This window comes from Saccopteryx leptura, chromosome 5, assembly GCF_036850995.1.
Source record: "Saccopteryx leptura isolate mSacLep1 chromosome 5, mSacLep1_pri_phased_curated, whole genome shotgun sequence".
Lineage (NCBI taxonomy): Eukaryota > Metazoa > Chordata > Mammalia > Chiroptera > Emballonuridae > Saccopteryx > Saccopteryx leptura.
Genome location: NC_089507.1, coordinates 200,541,752 through 200,568,543, shown reverse-complemented (window position 1 = coordinate 200,568,543; position 26,792 = coordinate 200,541,752). Strand labels below are relative to the sequence as shown.

General features: G+C 50.0%; 1 protein-coding gene across 3 annotated transcripts in view; it reads right to left on the bottom strand.

Moving 5' to 3' along the window:
- The window catches only part of ATP9A (ATPase phospholipid transporting 9A (putative)), a 119,846-nt gene that overhangs the window by 14,125 nt on the left and 78,929 nt on the right, over positions 1-26,792 (bottom strand). For all 3 annotated transcript variants that reach the window (XM_066387477.1, XM_066387478.1, XM_066387479.1), the window contains exons 15-21: positions 19,021-19,182; positions 9,153-9,245; positions 7,654-7,737; positions 5,681-5,851; positions 3,201-3,299; positions 989-1,078; positions 766-910 (exon numbers count right to left, since the gene is read on the bottom strand). In XM_066387477.1, the coding sequence (XP_066243574.1) occupies positions 766-910; positions 989-1,078; positions 3,201-3,299; positions 5,681-5,851; positions 7,654-7,737; positions 9,153-9,245; positions 19,021-19,182 (844 nt within the window). The remainder of the gene's footprint in view (positions 1-765; positions 911-988; positions 1,079-3,200; positions 3,300-5,680; positions 5,852-7,653; positions 7,738-9,152; positions 9,246-19,020; positions 19,183-26,792) is intronic.

Genomic DNA, 26,792 nt, shown 5'->3' with positions numbered 1-26,792 from the left:
CTTTCCGCTCAACCCTACCTGCAGCCCAGGGCATCGGCTTCCTATTCTACCTGCGGGGGGAGCGGAGAGTCAGAGGGACCAGGTGACTGGCCGAGGGTCCCAGCCACTCAGCAGCAGCAGGGGGACTGTGTCCACGCCCCACTGGTGTCTATGACCACCACATGCCGGGCCTCTCAAGTGTGCTGTGTCGTCGTTTATCACCAATGACTGACACGGCGCTATGGGACACTGACTGGCAAGTACTTTTCAAAGGCACCCCTGGAGGATACACTGTTATTATCCCATTCTTCCAAGGCGCAGACTGAAGCTCTGACAGGTAAAGGCAGCCGCCGAGGCACCCAGCCAGTAAAAACCAGCAGAGTGGGACCCAGACCCAGTTCCTTGGTGTGTGGTCTTCACCTCTCTATAATGTTGCAAGCTAAGAAGAAAAACCCTTGGGCATGCTTATCTACTCTATGCTTTCTCAAAGGAAACAGTAAACATAATGATTATAACAAAACAGAGCCAAGTCCACAGGAGAAAAGTATCATGACCTGAGTAAGTGGCCTCAGGTGTCTGAAGACCAAGGCAGCTGCATCCAATTACTCGGATAGAAAACGGTTCCACCGTACCAGCAGGACAGGCCCGGGCCGCCACCGACCTACCGCACAGGTGAGCTCGCCTACCTACTGCACAGGTGAGCTCGCCTACCTACTGCACAGGTGAGCTCGCCTACCTACCGCACAGGTGAGCTCGCCTACCTACCGCACAGGTGAGCTCGCCTACCTACTGCACAGGTGAGCTTCCCAGTGCGTTCCTGCAGCAGGCGCACTATCTGGGCCTTCTGGGTCGGGGCACAGCGGCAGCAGACCACGGCCGGGCACTGGCAGGCCAGCTCCATGAACTCGTACTCGTAGTACTTGAGGCAGACCTGTTCGGTCAGGGAGAGGGCGGGTCAGCCCAGGCCACCTCCCCACGGCAGCAGGAAGGGGGCGCCACGCGATCCTACCTCCAGGGAGTCTCCAGAGATGACCAGGGCGCAGTCATGCTTCCTGCGGAAGGCGTTCAGCTCGAGGTGGGCCTCGCCGCGGTTGGTCACCTGCAAGGGAAGAGAGAGGTGAGGGGGCCTTGCGCAACAACAAACACTGGCTTCCTGGAGCCGGTGTGAAGACAATGGCCACCCCAACCAGGGACCCTTGCCCCTCCCCTGCCACCGAACCCAGAGCCAAATTAAATCCTGTTTGTGATGATTCCATGGGAATCCGGAGAGCCCGTATACCAACCGTCACCTTGCATTTTCCCCCGGGACGGCTGTGACCCACATAATGAAAACAAGAGCAGAAATGATAGCCCGTTCGTTTCGTGCCAGGCCCTGTGCTCGGCACTCTCCAGGATTTTCCCCCCCCGGGTAGTTCTCTCCAGGACTCCACGGGCGCGAACAGTAACAAACAGCTCTACTTTACAGGGTAACAGCTCTACTTCACACGTAAGGAAACGGAAGCAGGGCGAGCTTTGTTCGCCTGCCTGAAGAAACAAGCTAGAAGGCCGTGGGGCAGGCGTCCAGCGGGGGAGGCCCGCTTTTCAGGGAAGGACCGGACGTTAACCACTGTGGGCTTGTGGTCTGTGTCCCAGCTACTCAACTCTGCTATTGCCGAAGCCGCCTCAGGTGACTGTGTAAACAAATGGGTCCGTGTTTAAATAAAACTTGATTGACCGAATGGGGAGAGGGGGGAGGGGGCGGCAGCCCAGGAGCCGTAGATGGCAACCCCTGAGTTCTGGAACACGCGGTGGAGTCTCATTACCTGCGATAGTTATGTTCTACGACGTTACACGGAACGCTGAATTAGCGAACACTGAACCAGTGCTCCCAAGGGCAACACAGGGCTAGGTTCCTGCCAGCCTCTGCTCCCAACACTTTTATCAATCGACTGACGTATGACTTTGTTTTATACGTGTTTCTGTGTAAAGACCATTTCTTAAATACGTATCTGTTGATTCACTGACACTCAACTCACGGCCAGCAAGCACTGAACTCGTGCCTGGAAGAAGCTCATCTAACCCCTGTGTTTTCTCCGTCCACGTGTCTAGGCCTCTCCACGCTTAGGAAGAGCAGCCAGCACCTCATCACTGTGCTGGGGGCCGCTGAAAACAGGGACATCACTAATAAAAAGCACAAAAATGTAAAAAAAAAAAAAAAAAAAAAAGGTGGCACTAAATAGACCGTGTTTTAAAAGGACATTTGTGTACAGCGTGAGAGCTGAGACCAGACGGCACAGCGTCACCTGGTGCGACCTCAGCTGGGAACCTGTGCGTCGGGTCACTCGGCCTGCACTCCTTGCTCCTGTCCACAAACGACTGACAGCACTGAGTCTTGATTTTCAGGTTACGGACAAATTTCAGTGAGGAGGCGCATTTGCAAATATGGACTCCACGAGCAACGAGGATCGATCATACCTGCCTCCAAACAACGCTATTTGTGCCGCTCCCCAAACAGCCGGCTTTCTTGAAGCTTCTATGTGCTATGGACCAAAGGAAGGGGTGAGGGGGGACCCCCAAAACATCTAGAGTCCCTGCCGTTGTCTGGCACGCTGGCTCTGATTTCAGATAAGCGGCACACCCTGGCCCCGAGGAGGCCCAGTGCTCCTCACCTCCTGGCTCAGAAAGGCCAATCACAGTCCTGGCTTTCCAGCCCTGGAGTGGCTCCTAAGGCCGGCATTGCTTCGGTCAAGTGCTTGCCACAAGGGCAGGGAATTTCTCCTGTGTCCACATAACACACTTCCTTCTAAAGTCTCCTAAAGGTCCCTTCTAGGGGCAGACAGGCCAGTATCTGTGATCTTGAATTTCTTTCTTATCCAAGGACTTGACCTTCAAGGGTTCAGCCAAACCCTGACTCATATGTACAAGTGCACAGGTAAGAGCTTATCTGTATCCTTCACACTGACCATGCCTAACTTTCACCTGCTTCCCAAAGGGACCACGGCCCCCACAAGGTAAGGACACAACGTTAACACCGGGCTGGAACGAGGCGTTCCTGCACAGCCACCACCAGAAGGAAGCCTTCAGCCTCACCAGGGCCACCCAGTAATTCCCCCAAACCAACCGTATGAGCCGCCTACAAGGTTAAAGTGCTCCCACCCCCCAGAGGCGTGCTCGAGGTGACGAGGTTACAGGACGAACCACAGCCACACCCCCACGAGACCCCAATGCGGAGAAGGCATTACCAGCCGGAAAATGTGGATGTCCTGGTTTCTGGTCACCAGATGCGCATTCTTCGCTGTGCATGTGGCTGTCTCCAGCTTGTCCCCCGTCAGCATCCAAACCTGAAATTACAGCAAGAAGGAGGTCCTCTTTATTAAGAGTTTGAGGCTGGCCTGTCGCCTGCATCAGCCGGGTTTCCAAGAACATCGAGCTGAACTTGGTATGTCCCATTTATCTCCTCAAGGCTCATGGTGTCCCCCACACACCGCAGGGAACACCCAGATCAAGAGCTTCAAGAAACTGAGCGACCACGTCTGGTGGCAGCTAATGCTGGCGTGACACTCTCAGAGAACGGCTAGACCACATGCTTCAGTAGAAATCACGAAGCTCGGCCTCTGACCTCATAATCCCCCTTCTGGGAATTTTCCTTAAAGCAATAAATAACTAAGAAAAAGAAGGCTGTAAGGATGAGGGGTCACTTCTGTGTCCTACAGGAAACACTGATTTCTCACATTACATGTGGTCTTTCTACCTGGCCGGATGCCCGTCAGGAATCTTGCTGGGTTAACCCTAACTATAAAACACAGGTGGTGAACGTGCCGGGTTCTAACCTTGCAACAGATCATTCTGCATCCCCCTGCTGTGGGCTCAGCCGGAGTAGGCGATGTGCCCCAAAGCCACACAGCTAAGTCCTGCCTCAACAATGCCCAGATTCCCGGTCTTTAAAGTCCAAATGGAATGCGCTTTGTGCTCAGTCTGCTGGTTTACCCATGAACCCTTTGTTCTCTTTGCTCCTCAGAGTCATCAGGCGAAGGCAATGCGGGCAGTGGGGGAATCAGAGGAGAGAAAACAACAGTAAAGGTTTCTCAAGCATTCACCGTGTCAGACATCCACCAAGGGCTGCCCGCGTTGGGTGCATTTCACCTTCACAGTGACCTCACGAGGCAAGAAATGGAAGCGCTAAGAAGTCAAGTCACTTGCCAAGGGTTGCTCAAGTTGTCAGTGGAGAGGACAGACTGGACTCCAGGCAAGAAGGTGGCCGAGAGGGAGGCACTGAGCCCTCCTGGGGGGCCCTTGTCCCTGGGTTTGACCTTAGTGTGTGTCAGCCTTTTCCCTCAATGTCCCATCTGGCCTTAAAAACAATACCATTTTAAGTGATCCCAGCTTGGTGGCAGTTTTCAGGGTTTGCTATAACAGAGTAAACACCAGGGGAGGAGCTGGGAGGCTCCAGTTCTAGAAAAACACGGAAAGTCGTCAGCACATCACACGGCTAATGTCCCACATTGGGATCACGGGTAAGTGCCCAGACCCGAGCTCCACAGGTCCCAGAGTGAGAACCCGGCAGCGAAGCCACCTGCTTGGCCTCAGTTGCTAAGTCTGGGAAAAGGGATGAAGTTAAAAAATTTCCAAGTTCTACCCTCTTCTGTTTCCTCACAACTTAGACCCTAATTACAAATGACCCTGGCTTCACCCTCACGGTCTCCTCCCCCTCCCCCGTCCCTCTAACAAGGGAAACCAGGAAGTGAAGCCCAGTCCACACTGTGAATAATAATAATAAAAAAAATCTCATCTTTTGGAGAGAACAGTTTTGAGAAGGAAAAGCACATCAGAATGAAGCCAGAATCAGAAACTAGAATCTTCAAAACTCCAAGAGAGGAGTTCTTAGAAATGGCCCGGGGACAGATTGTCAACACCACGATGCCACAGGAACAGGCCCTTCTGATACCAGACTGGTTTTCCAAAAGTGGGATCTTGCCGGCAATTTCCTGTGAGCCAAAGATCCATGACAGCATTTGGTTCACAAAAGTCCCTGCCCACCCACACACGTGTGAGCCCCCTATGGGCTCGGAAGTGCCCGGAGCACCTTGACTGCACGTCTAATCCACACGCTCCCACGGCCCCGCCCCACGCGTTTTCGCCAAATGCAGCTGGTGACGCAGCCCCCGGGGCCGCCGCCCTGAGCTGCCTTTGGGCGGAGGCAGGTGGCAAACATACAGGTTTCCAGGAGCTTTAAGCCCATGAATTTTCTGGTCCTTTGCTACGGCCCATTAAGATATAGCCTGCTCCTCGGACGCCCTCTACTGGCTTCTCCCAGTTAAACTACTGGATATATACTTCTGGGGCCTCGAACAGTAGCGTGCAAAAACGTAAATATGGCAGTTTGTTGTTGGGCCAGACGGCTGGCCGGCCGGTCACTCATGACGACAATGAGCACCCTTGGCACTGAGGGATAAGGAGACACACGCGGTCCTGCCTTCAGGGAGCCTGGTGAGGTCAGAGAGGACAGCTGTCCTACAACGCCAGGGCTGTCGGGGCAGGAAGCGAGGACAACGGCTACTCCGAGACCGGGCGACAGGTCCCTGCGTGCCTGGCTCCCTGGGACACCTTCCACCGCTCTCCCGTCCCTCCTTTTACACCCTGCTCAAGGGGCACCGGGTGCGCCTCCGGAGTCCACCTCCCCCGCCGGGATTTCGGCAGCCGGGCGGCAGGAGGCCCGCCCTACCTTGATGCCGGCGTTGCGCAGGGTCTCCAGCGTGGGCCGCACGTCCGCCTGCAGCTGGTCTTCCACCCCCGTCAGGCACAGCAGCTCCATCTCCATCTCCAGGCTCTCGATCACCGTGGCCACCTTGAGAGAGCGGTCGTGCACGCTCAGCTTGGCCTGGACGTAGCGGGCCTGGGACACAGCAGGGGACAGCGTCACCGCTCGGGGTGGGGAGGCGCCGGGCAGCCTGACACGGAGAGCAGAGCGGGCTGTGCCCGATCCCCCCACAGCACGTGGTGTCGACCTCACAGGGATGAAACTGAGGCTGCCGGTCCCCTTCCACATTCATCAGTCCAGACACTGCGGCTGGACACCTGAGTTCCACCCCGGCTCTACACTCACCTGCTGTGCAACTTCCAGCAAGTTACTTAACTTCTCTGAGCCTCTACTGTTTTCATCCACGAAGTAGCAATCATAGCCCCAACCTCACTGAGTTGTTGCCAGGACTGGCACAACTCAAGATCTCAAAAAACCAAAAAAACGCTGTACATTCTCCCACACAAAACATACATTTTCTAATTCAGAATCCTTGACAAAGTCCCACTCCTGAAGACCACTGACCCAATCCTTTGGTTTAACATTCTTTATGGTGTTGGCAAAGACCCAGAAGAAAATCAGACCCCCTCCTAATGACTTACTCAAAACTAATGTCTTTAAAACTGGAAAGGAAGTTGGAATTGATCTGGGCTAAAACTCCTGTTAATTAAAACTTTACAGCCCTGGCTGGTTGGCTCAGTGGTACAGCGTCAGCCTGGCATTCAGTAGTCCCGGGTTCGATTCCTGGCCAGGGCACACAGGAGAAGTGCCCATCTGCTTCTCCACCCCTCCCCCTCTCCTTCCTCTCTGTCTCTCTCTTCCCCTCCCGCAGCCAAGGCTCCACTGGAGCAAAGTTGGCCTGGGCACTGGGGATGGCTCTATGGCCTCTGCCTCAGGCGCTAGAGTGGCTCTGGTCGCAACAGAGCGACGCCCCAGATGGGCAGAGCATCGACCCCTGGTGGGCATGCCGGGTGGATCCCAGTTGGGCGCATGCGGGAGTCTGTCTGACTGCCTCCCCGTTTCCAACTTCAGAAAAATACAAAAAACAAACAAACAAAAAAAAACTTTACAAAGAACTCAAACACCTAAGTTAGAGAGGCAGAGCCACGCACACCTCTGGGTGGAGCAGACCAGAGCCCCAGAGCCTGTCCCCCGCCCTCCCCTCTCTCCTTTCCTGTCAGGCATGTGTGTGGGCACTTGGCTCTCTGCCGGGACTGGGAATACAATGAGAACCCTTCCCTTCAAGGGACATACAAGCTCTGAGATAAAACAACAATAAACAAGACATATTTATGCTGGAACCCTTGGTCATAAAATTCAACAATTTAGTTCAACTCCAACATTTTTTATAGCTTAAAAAATACTTAGGGCCCCAAGAGGGTGATTCATCGCGAATTTTCCAGAGGTATATACCGTGTGCCAACAACTATGCTAAATGTTGGAGATACGAGATCCAAGCAGACTGACAAAGTGTCTGCTCTCCAAAAAGATTTTTTTTCCAAAAAGGAGATATTAAGAATGTCAAAAAATACATATAAACGAGGTTATTACAGATGTTGATAAGTACAATGAAGAAAGTCAAATGGGATGATAGGTAGAGAGTGATGAGGTGGTGCTGCCTTAGATGGGGAGTCCAGGAAGACTTCTCAGAGGAGGTAGCATTGGAGCTGAGAGCCAAAGAAAGCAAGGGAGTGGGTCATGGAGCAATGCGAGGAAAGAGAGGGTTCCAGGCCGAGAGAAGAGCAAGTGCAAAGGCCCTGGGGACAAAAGTGAACCTGCTTGTGCTCAGAAACGATGTCAAGGTTAGAACAGAATGAATGAGGAGAAGCTGGGGGGAGATAGGGCTGGGGAGGTGGGCGGGGCTGAAAAAGTGACAAACAGGTCACAGCACCACTTACTTCAAAGTCCTGATACTGCTCCTCTGCCAGAGACTTCTTGGCCACCACAAGCACCCGCAGCCCCTCTCGGGCCATGTTTCCACACTGCAAAGCAGATGGCGGTCAGCAGAGAGCCGAGCTGAGGGCTCGGTCCCCAAGTCCCTGGAGGGGACAGGCCCCTCCTGAGGACCCAGCAACACAGCAAATCAGAACACTGCTCTCCCCAAAGCCACCGTCCCCGAGTGAACCTTCTAAAGGGGAGGTGGTGTGGTGACCGCCCTGCTCTCCCCAAAGCCACCTTCCCTGAGTGAACCTTCTAGAAAAGGGGAGGTGGTGTGGTGACAGCCCTGCTCTCCCCAAAGCCACCGTCCCCGAGTGAACCTTCTAAAGGGGAGGTGGTGTGGTGACCGCCCTGCTCTCCCCAAAGCCACCTTCCCTGAGTGAACCTTCTAAAGGGGAGGTGGTGTGGTGACCGCCCGCGGGCCACGCGACCCACACGTAGTTTTCTTTGACTGGCACGGTATGTGTTCCGAAATTTAAGTCAACGCTGTAAGAATCCACAGACGAGTCCAGATTTCTAGCTTGCCGGAAAAACTGAACCTCTGACAAAACCGGGCGTGCTTTTCCAAATAACTACAGTCAGGGATGGTGAAGGGCGGCCAGTGGAGAACACACCAACGCATGTAACACACAAAGCGTCACCCTGTCGCAAATAAACATCCCCGCCCGTTTCATTCATTCGCGTCACCTTCCTGGGCGCTGTTGGCATCTGGGGCTGCAAACGGCCTGACTGAAGCTATAATATCGCCGAACACAGCGTGTGAACTCCCCATCAGGAGCCAAGAGGACGGAACCAAAGCCGCCCGATGAACCTGAGAGCTCTTCCCCCCACTGCAGCTGCCGACTCCCCGGGTGACCACCTGGGACAGGCAGCCTGTGCTGGGGCCCCGATGATCCCCTGCCTCCTGGTACTCACACCCTTGTACGATTCCCTCCCTTGCGTGTGTGTGCTCACTTGTGATTTGTTCCTAACAAACAATATGGCGAAAGTGAAGGGAGGTTACTTCCGACAACAGGGGACATCCTGTCTCTCACTTGCCCACCGGGACAAAGCCAGCTGTCCTACGGAAAGGTTCACATAACAAGGAATGTGGCAGCCCCCAGCCAATCGCCATTAAGGAGCTGAATCCTGCCCATGACCAATGCGTGAGTTTGGACATGGGTCCTTCTCCCGGTTGAGGCATCAGATGAGACCCCCCCCCCCAGCCCCAGCCGACCCCTTGACTACAGCCTATGAGAGACCCCAGGCGGAGGACAAGGACCCAGCCAAGCTGTGCCCCGATTCCTGACCCACAGAAACGACAAGAAATAAATGTGTCATGCAAAGCTGCAACATTCTGAGGTGATGTATTACGTGGCCACGGATAAGAGACACAGAGACCCGTCTCGTTACACCGGGCGAGGGGCAGCCTCCAGAACGTGCCGCCGAGACCGCTCCTCCCTCCCCACGCCCCACTCACCTCTTCCTCCAGCCAGTCATTGTACTGCACGATGCCAGCCATGACCACGTCGGCTCCCTTCATGTAGAAGGTAATTTCCCCCGTGGATTCATCCTGGAGAGGGGGCCGGAAATCAAGAATTACCTCGAGGAAGGCCCGCTCTGGGCTCCAGTGCCCGCAGCCCACGACAGATGGTGTAAAAGTGTCCTCAGCAGACGCCAATGTTTTTTCACTTGGCCAGAGATAAAAGCCGTGGGGGGGCGGGGGGCTCGTTTGGGGCAAAGGCCACAGAAAATAGAAGAACACTCAAAGCCTCTAAAAAATTATTACACGATGAAAGTAACATCAAAAGGATTTAAGAACTTATTTTTGTAAGTTACCAGCATTCCAACAGGAAGAACTCCCACGCTGTAAGATAACCTTAAATTTATACATTGCCTGGCAATGTCATCAAATGTTGTTCCACACGCAAGACTTGGGAAGATATTACCTAGATCGGGGTTTCTCAGCCTTGGCACTATTAACATTTGGGCAGGAGAATCTTTGCAGCCTGTGTGTGGCAGTTTCTTTTGCAAAGTCCCTGGCCCTCTACCCACTGAATGTCACCGTAGGGTGACAATGTCTCCAGACATTAACACATGTCTCTTTTGAGGCAGAATGCCTCAGCTGAGAATGAATGATCTAGATAATTCCAAACCCCTACATGTACCTGAGCACTTAGCTAAAGATTTTCAGTTCGACTGACCAGACTTTCTGCAGAACAGGTAACCCACAGCATGGGCATCAAATGCTCAGCAGCAGCTATGGGCTGATTCCCCACTGGACAAGTTACATCTCTAACCTTCAGTTTCCTCATCTGTAAAATAGGGAGGCTGACAACTCATACTGCATAGGTTTTTGTGGCTTAAATGAGATCATCTATGCAGAGTCCATAGCTAAGGCCAGATACAGAAAGAATGCCCACTCAGTGTACCCATTTCTGTTTGAGTGGCAGTAACTCCACAAGTCCCTCAGTCACCCTGTATGTGGAGAACAAGGTTTATGAGCCCAAGTGTTCTCAATGGGGGCAATTTTCCCATCACGGGACATATGGCAAAGTCTGGAGACATTTCTGGTGGCCACAACTGGGGAGGTAGTGCTGGCATCTAGTGGGAGGTGACCAGGGATGCTGCTAAACACCCTACAATGCACAGGACAGGCCCACAACCAAGGATCCTCCAGCCTCAAATGTCCATAGAACCAAGGCTGAGAAATCCTGGCTTTGAGGACCGACGGGGACATCGCTGGTTCTTGTCCCATCCACGCCTCTTTTCTCAATGGTGCCCACCATGGAGAGGCTGAAGATAGTGCGATGGGCCAGGGAACCGAGCATAGCTCTCACCAACCCATGCCTAAATGTTACCACCCCGGGAAGCCCACAAGGCATGCCTATAAACTCCTCAAACAAAATAAAGACACAAAGCCAAATCAGTGGCACGGTTTCCTCTTATAAAATAATTTTCAAATGCCCTCTCATTACTGACAATCATTTAGAACAACATGCTTACTCATAAAAGCACCTGCGTTTTGAAAGCATTCGAGGTTGCACGCTTTATCTCTGACAGATCGCGCCTGTGCCCACGCCTGACTCAAGCCAAGGGGAGCAGCGGGGTCCGAATATGAAAGCATCAGAGGTTTTTTTTATTCTTTTCCTTTTCCCTTCACCCAAATGGTGCTTCACAACATAGCTGGAGGAAATAAGGCCCCCCCTCCCCAGCTTCCTCTACTCCAGAAGGGACTCCGGAGAGCTCAGACTTCTCGTCCAATATAAATACTGTGTTGACTGTCTCCTCCCATTAGTCATTTCCTCCCACCAAGTTCATCACAGGGTTACTCCGTTCCCATATTATGGCGAGATGATGCTATAAATTTACAGAGATCTGCTGGTTGTGTGGCATTGTTTTGGGGCCTCATCTTTTTCCACTGTGGTCTGGTCCTGGCACCTGTTCAAAGGCCCCTTCTATTTGAACAATGACAAGGGAATGATCTACACCAATGACCCGATTTCGGCACTCCATGTGGGGAGGGCTGTGGAACATCTCGTGCACAAAAATAAACAAAACAGGTGACACAGCCTCTCTGCAGAAGGAGAAGAACATAAGTCCCAAAGACATGGGCTTCTCTAAGCTTCACCGACCCCGAGAAGACAGACTCAAGCAAAGAGCTGACCTTGCTTTGTGAGCGTGAGAAGATGCTGCCACGTCCTGCCCATGAGCCCACACCTGTTTAAGAGGGTTGATGAACCAGGCGAGGGCAAACCCTGACTTCGACGGTCACCGAACAAGCCCAGAGCCCTTTACCACTGAGCTAAACCTTCCGCACAGCAGGTAACGGACAGTTATTTTCCAGTAACAGACAGGACAGGCGGACACATCAGAACCAAGTCCTCAGCCCCAACATGGCGGACACTGGTGGTGGGTTCCCCTCTGTGAGGAGACTGTCCTGGCCTCTACCCCCTCGAGGCTAGCAGCACCACCCTCTGAGCTGTCACAACCAAAAAGGTGTCCAGGTATTTTCAGATGTCCCCTGCAGGTGAGATGGCCCCAGGATGAGACCCACTTACAATACAGGGGCAGAGGGAGGTTTGTGCAAAACGCAGAAATGGTCCCAATGCCCTGGATGCTGACTTCTACCCACCAACGGCAAAGGTCAAGAGGAAGACAGATCAGAAACCAAGAGAAATTAGTAAAGTAATATGCATTTCCTCCAAGACAGCCGAGCAAAGACGCCTGCTCACAGAGGTCTCTGCAGCAGTAAGAAAGGAAAAACAGCCCAGGCAACCAAAAATAAATAATATATATTTCATTAAATAATGGTACATCTTTTATTTTTAATTAATTATTTATTTATTTATTTTTGCATTTTTCTGAAGCTGGAAACAGGGAGAGACAGTCAGACAGACTCCCACATGCGCCCGACCGGGATCCACCCGGCACGCCCACCATGGGGCGACGCTCTGCCCACCAGGGGGCGATGCTCTGCCCATCCTGGGTGTCGCCATGTTGCGACCAGAGCCACTCTAGCGCCTGAGGCAGAGGCCACAGAGCCATCCCCAGCGCCCGGGCCATTTTTGCTCCAATGGAGCCTTGGCTGCGGGAGGGGAAGAGAGAGACAGAGAGGAAGGCGCGGCGGAGGGGTGGAGAAGCAAATGGGCGCTTCTCCTGTGTGCCCTGGCCGGGAATCGAACCCGGGTCCTCCGCACGCTAGGCTTATTTTTTCAATGAAACACCATGCACACATTAAAATCACTAAAAAGCCATCTCGAGTAATATGAGAAAATGTTCCCCGTCTATACAGTTCACAGGAAAGGGGCAGTGCAGAAAGACTACGTGGAGTTTGAGGGAAACTTTATAAAAACGCTTACAGATAGTTCCATTCATACATGCTTAGAAAAAAACCAACGAGAAGTTCTCTGAAAGGGCAACAGTGGCTGTCCGTGGTGGGAAAATAAAGATGAAAAGTTTTTATCTTATTTACATATTTACTTGTTCCAAATGTCTTAACTGAATGCTGATATTTTTCTTTTATAACCTGGGAAGGAGGGAGTGGTATTTTAAGAGGTTGCGTTTGCCAACCCTTACAGTATCCCTCACTTCCGGCATGAGTTCTGTTCTCGCTGTGGGAAAACATGGGACCACATCTGACAAATCACGACGTGCAGTGTCTGGGAATGAATGTCCTTTACAACCAAAGGAAGGGTGGGGGACACCGCTGCCCACTCACTCTAGGACGGCTGATATTGGGGACCGGTCCATGATGATTCAACCCTGAAATGACTTTAGCAGAGCCCACGGACCTTGAACTTGAAAAAATAAAGGCTGGAACAAAGTTAGAGTGATTCCATAGGAGATAATGACTCTAATCCCCAGGAAACACCCACCCACAGGATTCAGGCTGCTGTTTCCAGGGCCACAGATGTTCCTGACATCAGCTGTGCACTGGAAGACACGGAAGCCCCGGGTCAGGCCCGATGAGGACCAGTGAGAAAAGCAGAGCTGTGTGGGAGAAACCCCGCCCCCCGCCCCAAGGTGCCATGGATAGATCCCAATGGCATCTAAAAGTACCTACTGGCAGCAAGGACAAAACAATCCTTTGACTTGTGTCGTCGTCACAGCAAGCTCATGCTGCTGGAACTGGACCATCAAGATAGCAGCGAGTGTCTGTCTTCCCAGGTCCCAGTGACCCCCACCTCCTGGTAGTCACACCCTCGTCTGATCGACCCCCACTGAGTCCGGATTTCAGCCCAGTGACTTGCTTCTAATAACAGAGTGAGGACAATACAATGGGAAGTCGGCTCTGAGATTAGGTTATAAAAGACTGTGGTGTCCACCTTGCTCACATGAACAGGCTCACTTTGATAACGCCAGTGGACACGGGAGCTGACCCAATGAGAGGTCTGTGGATGAGGGTGGCCTCTGGTCAACACCAGTGAAGAACTGAGGCCCTCACTCAGTCCTACAACCACAAGGAACTACATCCTGCCAACAACACTGATTTTACCTGGAAGTGGAGCCTGCCCTCATTGAACCCTGGATGACTGCTAAGCCTGTGACCACACCTGGAAAAGACCCTGGGCCAGGGACCCAGAGCTACGCCTCACCCAGACTCCTGGCCCACGGACACTGTGAGGCCTATACCTAGTGCTGTTTTAAGTCACTAAGTGTAATCAGCTACACAGTGAGACGTAATTAATATACGACCCCAACATGACTCTGGGTGCTCTATGAGCTTTCCGACGTCCCTCTCCACACACCCAAACTCTCAGGTCCTAGTGGTTAAGAGTGTGAACTTGGGCCTGACCAGGCAGTGGCGCAGTGAATAGAGCATCGGACTGGGATGCTGAGGACCCAGGTTCGAGACCCCGAGGTCAGTCACCACCTTGAGCGCGGAGTCATCTGGCTTGAGCAAAAAGCTCACCAGCTTGAACCCAAGGTCACTGGCTCGAGCAAGGGGTTACTCAGTCTGCTGAAGGCCCGCGGTCAAGGCACATATGAGAAAGCAATCAATGAACAACTAAGGTGTCACAACAAAAAACTGATGATTGATGCTTCTCATCTCTCTCCGTTCCTGTCTGTCTGTCCCTCTCTCTGACTCTCTCTCTGTCCCTGTAAAAAAAAAGAGTGTGAACTTGGGAGCCAGACAGCCTGGGGTTGAACCCCAGCTTCACCATTTTCTGGCTAAGCGAACTTGGGGTGATGTCTTAGCCTCTTTATACCTCAATTTCTTCCTCTGTCAAATGCCAATCATAATGGTACCTGCACCTCATTGGGCTGTGGTGAGAACTAAATGAATTAGTTTATACAAATCATTTAGAACAGTGTCTGGCACACAATAAACACTATTTAAATGTTACCTGCTGTACCTGTTATTATTCCTACTGCTGCTACTATTACCATTGCTGGTAGTACTGCTCCTACTAATTACGATTTTTACTGATTACTAATACTACTATTAATAATTACTATAATAGGATCTATAACTTGGATCCCTAAGGCAAGAAAGGTTTGTGTAGACAGGTTAGAAGAGATCCTCATTTGTTTAAAAAAAAAAAATCCAGAAAAGATGAAAGACTGTCACTGCAAAGATTCTCCCGATCCGAGGCGGAGTCTCCTCCAGCCACGCCCCCTGCTACTGTCAAACTGGCCAATACAAAACAGGTCTGGGATGGAACCATCGACCTGTGCTCTCAAAGCTCCCTCGGGAATTCTGCTGATCAGCCAGGTTTAAGAACAATGTGGCCTATGAACCCCGGGTCACCAGGCTTCCCGGGATGTGGTCTCTCTGAGTCAAAGAGCAGGGAGGAAAATATGATGTTCACTCAGACTCTTCAGAGAGACAAAATTTGAAAAGTCTGACACTATGCAACGTTGGTGAGCATACAGAGGGGCTGAGATCAGTACAAGCACTTGGGAGAAAGCGGTGACGATGCCTGGTAGAGTTAAAGATGTAGCTATTCTACAAGCCAGCAGCTCTCCCTCTGGGAATACTGCACAGAGAAACACTGACATCCGTACCACGGAGCCCTGAGCAGACACGGCTACGCACGGCTGTGCTGCTGCTAAGAGCAGCTAACTAATGTCTCTCAAGGAGAAACTGCAACAGACCGGAGGAAGAGAGGCATAGTCACACAAGGCAGAACCAAACACCAGCTAAGATTAATGAAGGGGCGTGTGGAACATTAAGTTTATTTCATGTTAAACAAAGAACAGGAAGAGGATAAATGATACCTACACTACAATGCCACTTACATAGAGAATAAAAATATGTAACACCACACACAATACATTTATTTATACTCACATGTCTGATGACAGTATTTGAAAATTCCTAAGAATGAGAAACCTGGTGTGGAAAACACATCTAGAAGGGGTGGGGTTCAATTAAATGCATGTTTTATTTCTGTTAGAAATTTTTTTGAGCTACAATCCATGCAAAAATACGAATGAGCCTGACCAGGCGGTGGCGCAGTGGATAGAGCATCAGACTGGGATGCAGAGGACCCAGGTTCGAGACCCTGGGGTTACCAGCTTGAGCGCAGGCTCATCTGGTTTGAGCAAAGCTCACCAGCTTGGACCCAAGGTCGCTGGCTCGAGCAAGGGGTTGCTCGGTCTGCTATAGCCCCACGGTCAAGACACATGTGAGAAAGCAATCAATGAACAACTAAGGTGTCGCAACAAAAAACTGATTGATGCTTCTCATCTCTCTCCGTTCCTGTCTGTCTATCCCTCTAACTCTCTCTGTAAAAAAAAAACAAATGAATCTTAGAAATATAAACTTGAGCAAATGAATTTAAACACAAAAGGGTATCTACTGTCCAATTTCCTTTACATAAAGTTCAACAAGAGACAAAATTAATCAAGGACAGAAACGGGGACAGTGGTCACATCCTTATAGAAAAGGGGGGTGTGGTGACCAGAAAAAGGGCACGAGGGAGCTAAAGGGTGATTTGAGGGTGGGCTTCCATGCCTTGCTCCAGATGCTGGTTACATGAGGATGTTAACTTTGTAAACACTTGAGGTGTGTACACTTATGATGTTTGTGCTTTTCTTTGTGTACGTTGTAGTTCAATAAGTTTCAAACACTTAAAAAGAAATTCTGAAATAAATATGGCAAAAGGATGACACTGAGTAAACACTATATTTTTTTCCAATAATTTTGTGCCTGAACACATGAAAACCCATTGAAAATATTTAATTATAACAGGGGTGTCAAGACTATTCAATGGGGAGACAACAGTCTCTTCAACAAATGGTGCCAGGGCAACTGGATGTCCACATGCGAAAGAATGAAGTTGAACTCCTACCCCAAGCCATGTACAAAAATTAAATCTAAAAGCCTCAATGACCTAAAAAAGCAAAACCTACAAAACTCTTAAAAGGAAATATAAGCATAAATTCATGACCTTGGATTTAGCAATAAACCCTTAAAAATGATACTTAGTCAAGATAAAAAAAAAAAAAAAAAAAAAAAAAAAAACAGCCTGACCAGGTGGTGGCGCAGTGGATAGAGCGTCGGACTGGGATGCAGAGGACCTGGGTTCGAGACCCCGAGGTCGCCAGCTTGAGCGTGGGCTCATCTGGTTTGAGGAAAAGCCCACCAGCTTGAACCCAAGGTCGCTGGCTCCAGCAAGGGGTTACTCGGTCTGCTGAAGGCCCACGGTCAAGGCACATATGAGAGTGCAGTCAATGAACAACTAAGGTGTTGCAATGCGCAGTGAAAAACTAACGATTGATGCTTCTCATCTCTCTCCGTTCCTGTCTGTCTGTCCCTGTCTATCCCTCTCTCTAACTCTCTCTCTGTCTCTGTAAAAAATAAATAAAAATTTAAAAAAAAAACACACAACAACAACACACACACACAAGCTGGACTTCATCAAAATTAGCAACTTCTTTGGGGTGGTGAACAAACAAACACACAATACAATATACAGATGATGATTATAGAATTGTACAACCAAAACCCATATAATTTTGTTAACTAAAGGCACCCCAATAAATTCAATAAAAAATTAGTAACTTATGTGCATCAAATGAATTTTATAAAGGAGAAAGACAACCCACAGAATGAGAAAAAAACATTTGCATATCATATAACTGATAAAGCTCTAGTAACAAGATTATATAAAGAACTCTTACAACTCAATAACACAAAGAGAAGCAGCCCAATTAAATAGTGGGCAAAGGGCCTAAATAGACATTTTCCATGGAAGACATACAAGTGGCCAATAAGCATATGAAGATGTTCAACCTCCTTAAGTCACTAGGGAAACACAAATTAAAACCACAACGAAGTGACACTTCACGGCCACTAGGATGGCTATAATTTAAAAAATGGAAAATAACCAGTGTTGATGAGGCTATGGAAAAACTGGAATCTTCACAGATTGCTGGCTGGAATGTAAAATAGTGCAGCACTGTAGAAAGAGTTCGGACATTCCTCGTAAGTTTAAAAGATAAGATTACTCAGCAATTGAGTTAATGATAGAGCATGACCCAGCAATTCCCCTCCTAGGTAGAGATGCAAAAGAACTAAAAACAAGTTTCCAAATTCTTGTACATACACGTTCACAGCAGCATTATTCACGACAGTCCAAAGGTAGAAACAACCCAAATGTCCATCAGTGGATGAATGGAATGGCCCCATGGGATATTATTCAGCCACAGAAAGGAACGCAGTGCTGATACCTGATACGCAGCTACAACATGGATGAGCCTCGAGAACATGGAGCTCGGTGAAAGGACCAGACACAAAAGGTCACATAGTGTAGGATTCCATTTACAGGGAGGGGCAAAATAGGAGGGTACGGTTGTGAGTATGTGAAACACAGAGTTTATTCTTGGATTATTATTTATTGATTATTGTATTATTTTCCATACCAACAACTGTAAGCCTACTTTTGCCCCACCCTGTACATGAAATACCCAGAACAGGCAAATGCAGAGACAGAAAGCAGGCTGGTGATGGTCAGGGACTGGGGCGAAGGAAGGAGGGGAGTGACTGCTTAGTGGGCACAGGCTTCCTGTTGGGGAGATACAACTGTTTTGAAACTTGACAAGGAGGGTGCACAGCATTGTGAATATACTAAATGTCAGGGAATTCTACATTTTAAACAGTTCATTTATATGTGAATTTCGCCTCAATAAAAAAACACACATTTAATTAAACAAAAGAGCATACACAATGAGAAATACAGTCTTACCAAGAAGTACGCAATCTACATCCCTTAGAGCAGGGGTCTCAAACTCGTGGCCCACGGGCCGCATGCGACCCGCCGAACAATTTTGTGCGGCCCGCAGACTAATCCACGAAGTTCAAAATATTTTGGATAAAATTAAGTAAGCCTAGGGGCCTACTTGTATTTTTCATTTCTCTAGCATCCTAGCTAGATATTAGCTTAGTTAACAGCAGTTGTGATGCGAACTACAGTTTCTGGTTGTTTTGTGACACTGAGTAAACTGCATGTACGATTGTGCTTGTTGTACTGATTTTTTTTTGTTTTCAACTGCAGTGAGAAAAGTGTTGCGTGCCTTTTGTAGACCTAGTACGGCCCGCCAAACGGCTGTGATCTTGCTCTGCGGCCCACATGCTGAGTTGAGTTTGAGACCCCTAGCTTAGACCTTGCACTCTAGAACCGGGCCAACCAGATGTTATCAGCCATCAGAGGTTCTATCTGATAAGAGAACTAATTTTCCTTCTGCTTAGGGGATTATACTCCCTTGTTAGTTTGGTCAACAGACAACATAATAAAGGTGGTTAGAAAGGGGTGGGAAAGAACTTCAAGGCAAGGGGACATTCGCAGCCTACCTGGGGATTTTTAACCATTCTGAGCCATACAGAAAGGAGGACTCACCCTCACAATGATGCCCATGCGCTTGCTCTCGTAGGTGAAAGGGAAGATCTGCAAGATGGTGAAGTTCAGGATCTGGTCGCCAGGGGTCCTCAGCTGCATGGAAGACTGGTCTCGGCCCACCAGGGTTAGACCCACACTTTCGGTCCACTGTACCAGGGCCACCTAAATGTAACACAGGATCGAAGGTCAGACACATGGCCAGCCGAGGGTCCTGGTTCACAGGTCAAGCAAATGAACGCAGTGGTGGAAGGGGGAGCAGACAGGTGAAATGCAAGCGGTCACTGCATCACTGGGGGAGACTGCCAACCCTGGGACGGCCTCCGTTCCTCTGGGCCTGCGGGGGCTCTGCACTCACAGCTGCCTCCCGCCCCCCGGAAAGTACGCCTCACCTTCTCTTCCTGGCCCCCAAGCAGGCCGAATGCCAGAGCCCTGCCAGAGAGGACCGCTCAGGATTAACAGTGATAAGGACAACCACAGACCACGTCTAGAAGAACCTGTACCAAGCCAAACAATTATCCGGATGGGATGGCTTGGTCTTCGGGCTCCTGTTTCAGTGTCGTGGATACTCAGCCGGGTGGGTGTTTACAGCAGTCCTTAACCGGGCAATTCTGGCCCCCCAGGGACATTTCAATGTTCGAGGACATTCTTGCTTGTCACAACTGGGAAACGGGGTGTGTGCAACTGGCATCTAGTGGCTAGAGGCCAGGGATGCTGCTGAAGACTCAGAAAATTATCTCACCCCAAATGTCAGTCCTGCCGAGACTGAGAACAGTCACACAGGGGAGGATGCCCAGGCTCGGAGGGGTCAAGCTGCCTGCGGTGTTGTTGCTGGGAAGTGACAATGGCCAGGCCAGGGGGGAACCTGGTGCACCCAACACAGCACTCCTGGGGGCACACTTTGTCAGGGGTCCCCCCTGACACACTGTCACCACTAGAAAGCTGATGGGAGGTGCAGAATGACAGCCCCCAAAGATGCTCACGTCCCAATCCCCTGAATCTGTGACTATGTCTCCTTCATGGCAAAATGGACCTTGCAGATAATGGCTCAGATTAAGGGCCTTGAAATGGGAGAACTTTCCTGGCTGTGGCCAGAGAGAAATGTGAGGACAGGAGGAGGGTCAGAGACATGTGACATCACTGTCTTTGAACATGGAGGAAGGGACCATCAACCCAGCAATATGGGAAGCCTCTAGGAGCCGGACACAGACTGTCTGAGACATCCAGGAATAACACAGCCTGCTGACACTCTGATCACAGCTTTGTGAGACCCACGTCAGTCCTCTGACCTACGGGACGATCACATAATAAATGCGTGTTGTTTTCAAACTCCAGATTGACAGCACTTCGCTACAGCAGCTCACAGGAAATAAATACAGAAGGCATCCAGGTTTAATGCCAAACCAGCTGCCATTTAATTTTGATCCAACTTCGAGGGCATGGTGTCTACAAAAAAGAAAAGAAAAGGTACCCCTCCCCCCTTCTTCTTATAACACAATCTTTAGGGCCCCTGGCCAGTTAGCTCAGTAGGTTAGAGCATTGTCCCAAAATGCCAAGGTTGTGGGTTCACTCCCTGGTCAGGGCACATACAGAAAGCAAACAATGAATGCACAACTAAGTGGAACAAAATTAATGCTTCTCTCTCTTTCTCTCTCCCCTCTCTCACTCTTCCGCTCTCTGTCTCTCTAAAAGCAACCAGTAAATAATAAGTTTAAAAAAAGAACAATATTTAGGGAAAGAAAAGGGGGTGGGTTTATGAAAGTGTTGACTGGAAGAGTGAGGGAGCTGGCAGAGGGGGACAGAGAACCATCGATTCCATCCGACATGTTTTATGATCTTTAAGTCTGGTCTTGGATACACGGTGTGCATTCTATGCCTCACTGTAACTCATATCTGAGAAGTTTCGTGACGGTTTTCTCATGGAGGGGGCGGTAGATAAAGGGTCACTTATCCAGCCGTCGCCCCCAAAACCTCTATTTTATCAGAGTTCACCCTGAGTCCCAGTTCCTTTAACCAAGAGACTCTGCAAAAGCCATGAGGAAGCTGCCCACAGCTTGGCCCCATTAGGCATCGCCTCGGCTGAAGCACTACACCCTGAATGGGCGGGGCATTGAACTGGAGCTCAAACCCAGGGTGCCAGCCCCGCTCCACCGCCCACCCCACCCCTCCCTGGGCCTCTGAAATTCAGGGCCTGAAGTAGATTAGTCTTCGTTTCTGTTCCAGCTCTAAACGCTGTGCTTAAACATCCTTAGTGGGTGCTGTGCTCGGAGATCTAATTAGGTTTCTATTGCTGCTATTGACTTAATTTACATTAGAAAGAAGTTACTCTTCAAGAATGGGAAATGCTACCCTGTTTCAATTACATCACAGCAAGTCGACTAGGGGAGCAGAGCTAGCTTTCAAATCTGACCAATGGAAGCACACACTGCCCCCCCAAAGAAAGGACCAATCAAGTAATGACCTTTCTTTCTTTCTTCCTTCCTTCCTTCCTTCCTTCCTTCCTTCCTTCCTCCCTCCCTCCCTCCCTCTCTCCCTCCCTCCCTTCCTCCTTCCCTCCATCCCTCTATCCCTTCTTTCTTCCCATTCTTCCCTTCTCCTTTCTTCCTTTCTTCTTTTTCCTTTTCTCTCTCTCTCACTAAGTTTGTGTTAAGTCTTTGCAAACCCATTTGTTTGTTTAATTCAATGGCTCTGAATTTCAATATACCATCTTACTTGCTAACAACCTTCTTTCAAAGTTTAAAATGAACAAATCAGTAAAGCTTGTAGACATAAAGCAGTCCCCCCCCCCCCCCCATATAGAAAATGTTTCCAGGGCGACATATGTGCAGAGAAATACGGCTGGCTTTTACTTCTAGCTTTCTATGCTGCTGAAGTATTTCTAGCCTGTATATGCATTTTTTATTTAGTTTTAATTAAGTAAATAACCCAACACAATACATATCTCTAGCTATACACAAGCCCAAAATGGGTTAGCTCAATTTACAACCTTTACAGCCCAATGTTATGTAAAAAAGAAAAAGAAAAATTATCCTTTGCATGTTTGCAAACCTGATTATTATTAAAAGGATTTTTACCATTCTTGTTTCAAGCAGCTGTTACTTCACCCCTTACAAACATTAGGTGTCGTCCTGAAATGACGTGAGAAGTCCGTGATACCGGGCTTCAAGGAGACCTAGTGATTCCCCAAAGCCAGCCCTTAACTTCAATGGAGGAAGAATCTTGCGCCCGAGAACCAGAAGGGACTTTCAGCCCAGCCCTGCCCCCACGGCGTGGACCCCACAGGGCTGGGCGAGAGGGAAGGCTGAACTATACCTGGGAAAAGATGGACCACGACAAATGTCCCCAGTGAGGACGAATCCCAATGGCTGGCATGCCTTTCCTGAGCGGCATCCTGCAGCACAGCTCTCCACAGAGTTCAGGGACTACCTAAGGTTACGCTGCTGGTGCCCCCACCGCCTGAGGTCCCACGGACTATTCAAAACCCCGTTGTCTCCTGGGGGAGGGCTGATCCAACAGGATATGAGCCCTGTGGGGGGTCCTTCATTTTCACCTTCCACTCTCCTACTCTGACTTTGTCAATGTTCATTTAAAGCTACTTTCTAAAATAACACAGAGAGCCCTCGAGGTCCCTACTGAGAGGGCTGCTCACTAACCCTTCCCTGCTCACTAACCTTTCCCTGCTCACCAACCCTTCCCTGCTCACCAACCCTTCCCTTCCCTGCTCACCAACCCTTCCCTTCCCTGTTCACCAGCCCTTCCCTTCCCTGCTCACCAACCCTTCTTTTCCCTGCTCACCAACCCTTCCCTACTCACCAACCCTTCTCTTCCCTGCTCACCAACCCTTCCCTTCCCTGCTCACCAACCCTTCCCTTCCCTGCTCACCAACCCTTCCCTACTCACCAACCCTTCCCTTCCCTGCTCACCAACCCTTCCCTTCCCTGCTCACCAACCCTTCCCTACTCACCAACCCTTCCCTTCCCTGCTCACCAACCCTTCCCTTCCCTGCTCACCAACCCTTCCCTACTCACCAACCCTTCCCTTCCCTACTCACCAACCCTTCCCTTCCCTGCTCACCAACCCTTCCCTTCCCTGCTCACCAACCCTTCCCTACTCACCAACCCTTCCCTTCCCTGCTCACCAACCCTTCCCTTCCCTGCTCACCAACCCTTCCCTACTCACCAACCCTTCCCTGCTCACCAACCCTTCCCTTCCCTGCTCACCAACCCTTCTCTTCCCTGATCACCAACCCTTCCCTGCTCACCAACCCTTCCCTACTCACCAACCCTTCCCTTCCCTGCTCACCAACCCTTCTCAACTGGAGGGACAAACATCTCAATGGTGTGGTGAGAGGACCACACTCCTTCACAAAGCAGGATGATACATAATCACACTGCTACTCATTCTGATGGCTCTGAGCTTCTCTTTCAAAGAATCATTCCATGTGGTCATATTTTGAAGGATTTCAGGGTCTTGCGTCTCACTGTCCTTAAACAGCCAGAGCTGGTGTCTCAGGGCGTCTTGGTTCAGAAAATCAGGAGGTCAGAATAGTGGCATTTTGAAAAACCACATTAAGGTGAATAAATGAATGAATGAATGAACAAGTAAATTGGACCCAAACTTGGTCAAAAGCAAGAAACTAAGAAGAGGACGGTGGGGGGCGGGGAAAAGGGGGTGGTCTCAGTTCACTTGTTGCTGCGTGTACCAGATTTGCCAGGAAATACCTCCCTAAAATGTCCATCTGAAGAATTCATGCCACAACTGTCCAGGAAAGGCCTTTTTCTACATTGATGGTCAGCACTAAACCACCTGTGACAAGTTTCAATGATTTTCCCTTTGTACCTGGGAAGAACATGAGCTTGGGAAATACGCCAGATCAGGCCAGAGAGCGAGCCTTGAATTCTTGTCAAAAGCGGGATGTGAACTATTGTAAGAGCACGCATAATCTGACATCCGATACAAGGGGTTCTTTGGTGGCGCTCCACAAGGTAAACACTCATGCTCACATGGAAAGGCCAGTCCACCCTAATCCAGCCGTTCAAGATTGCAAACCTACCCACAGACCTAAATGTCTTTACCCAAATAGGACACCGAGTCCGCGATGCCCCACAGGGTGCCGACAGGTCTGGATGCCGCCGGGGTTGAGTAGGCGGCAGAATGGAGTACCACAGGCCATGCAGGGGCTAGGGGTAAACTGAGGCAGCAGCACCTAGCTCACAGATTTTAAAAAAAAAAAAACAACACAGGATGGAGCAAACAAAACAGCCTACTGTATTTAATACTCAGAGGAGTAGACAGTGGGATAAAATGCCACTCATGACCCCAATTTCCTTGATCCTGTACTTGGATTTCAGGCTCCTGTCACTGAACTCTGATACAAATTAGTATCTGAGAAGGAAGAATAGCATCACTGACATAGCAATTTAGCCATTTAGAAAAGACTAGGCCAACACTACTATATGGGACAGGACTCTGTGGCCCAAGGCTGTGCCAAGTCCAAGGCTCACTTGACCGTTTCTCTACAGTGTCCCTAATCACTGTCCTGCCTTACCCAGCCCCTCTCTTCTGAGCAACCAAAACCCTGTTTTAAGATTCCACCCCAGTGGTTAATAAATAACACTGATGGAGGAATTTTTCCTTACGTTCTGACCTCTGTGCTCTGACCTCGCCCTCGGGTCCCAGGGCCCGGCAGCGGCAGCGTGTGGGGAAAGCCCCGCCGGCCTCCTAAATCTTTCCGAGTCAACGCTCTGCGCTCACTTGTGCACATGTCTGAATGCTGTCATTGTCCAGGGGCCTGGAGCGGGAGCTCAGGGTACGAGGAGGCACTTCGGGGAACCGCACACACCTGAGATGGAAGGGTGGTCGTGGAGGGGAAGACACCTCCCGGCTGCAAACAAACTAAGATTCCGGCCCACTCAAAACTGTGAGCTCACCCGTTCTCCCTGGTTTTTATCCTCACTCTCCGCAACAGGCTTTAGAAAATGCAGAACAAGACCGCTGGAACCTTTCACACGCATGCTCAGAGACGTGCAGTGGGATTGAGTACATAAGGCGACATTATCACAGCCAAAAGTGGGAGACCAGCTCAGGGGACACATGGGAGGCAGAATAAATAACCTGTGGTACATAGCCAAGCAGCGAACACGGTGCAGCCACTAAAAACCTTCCTATCATAGGTGGTTACTGGAAAGGGATAATACAATCTATTACTAAGTGAACAAATCAAGAGAGAATTTGTGGGATGATACTAAACATTTAAATTCCATGTAAAGAAGACAGACAGGAAGGAAACATCAAAATGTTTATGCAGGCTTTCCCCCTAATTTTATACTTTTCCTATCTCAAGCTATGTCGCTCTTTGAATCAGGGGGAAAGCTGAAACTAAACTGCTTCCAGCTCAGCTGTTCCTTCATGAACTGTTCTACCACCGCCGGCTGTGCTCCTCCCGGTGCCCGCACAGTTCAAACAGGGGCAGGAACGGGTAGACGCCATTGCCAGGGAAGACCCATGCGCACAAGCTTTCGCGAGGGGGCTGTGTCGAGGTTACTGTGGACTGGAAGACAACCAGCCCTTTGCTTCCGCTTTCTAGGGCAGGGTCCTAGAGACACGGGTGGTTAGGCTTCTGAGGTCCAGTAGAAGGAGGTTTACTATCAACGAACTTGGAGGCTTCCCAAGGTGAGTAAAGAGAAAAGGGACACCCTCCCCCCCCAAAAAAAAAAAAGTTCCACTGAGCTTGGGAGAACCCAGACTCCCAACGCTGGCTCGGTACAGGGCACAGCAGGGGATGGAGCAGATAAGAATCTCCAGACACTGGAACCTCACCCAGTATCCGCCCCGAGTTCCCCAAACGCAGGTGCGTAATTCTCTGTAGCATGTCATGCATTTAGAAAGCACTTTTGAGCCACTGTCTGTGAGTAAAGAAGCAGTATTGGGGGTTAGGAGTCCAGGCTCGGGATAGGAGCCGACTGGTTTTCATTGTGCCAGCCAGGTGGCCTTGGCCAACCACGTCAGCGGCACAATCAGCGTAACTGGGTTGGAAGGGATGCAGAAGGCCACTGCTGTCCTTACTCTCTCTTCCCGGAGGGCCTGTGAGCTCAGTGGTATCAGACCCCTCTACACCTTCAGAAGGCCGAGTTCAGCGATGGTTTGTAAAATCACACGGCTCATCGGGTCAGACCCTGGAAGTTCATCGCCGGCAGCACTGCACTAGGAAGGTGAGGCTGGGCGACGCCATGCCCTCGTCGTCCATGAAAGTCAGTGGGAAGGAGGGTCTTGAAATGCAGGCTTTCATTTACACCAGGGGTCCCCAAACTTTTTACACAGGGGGCCAGTTCACTGTCCCTCAGACCATTGGAGGGCCGGACTATAAAAAAAACTATGAACAAATCCCTATGCACACTGCACATATCTTATTTTAAAGTAAAAAAACAAAACGGGAACAAATACAATATTTAAAATAAAGAACAAGTAAATTTAAATCAACAAACTGACTAGTATTTCAATGGGAACTATGCTCCTCTCACTGACCACCAATGAAAGAGGTGCCCCTTCTGGAAGTGCGGCGGGGCCGGATAAATGGCCTCAGGGGGCCACATGCGGCCCGCGGGCCGTAGTTTGGGGGCCCCTGATTTACGCCCTCCACAGACCACAGGAACATGGCAGCACAGTGTTTTACTAAAACTCCGCCCTCTGCTGACATCACTACGCAACGCTGTTCCATTACCGACACGCTTTTCTTTTTTTTTTTTTAATTTTTTTAAAATATTTTTTAAAGATAT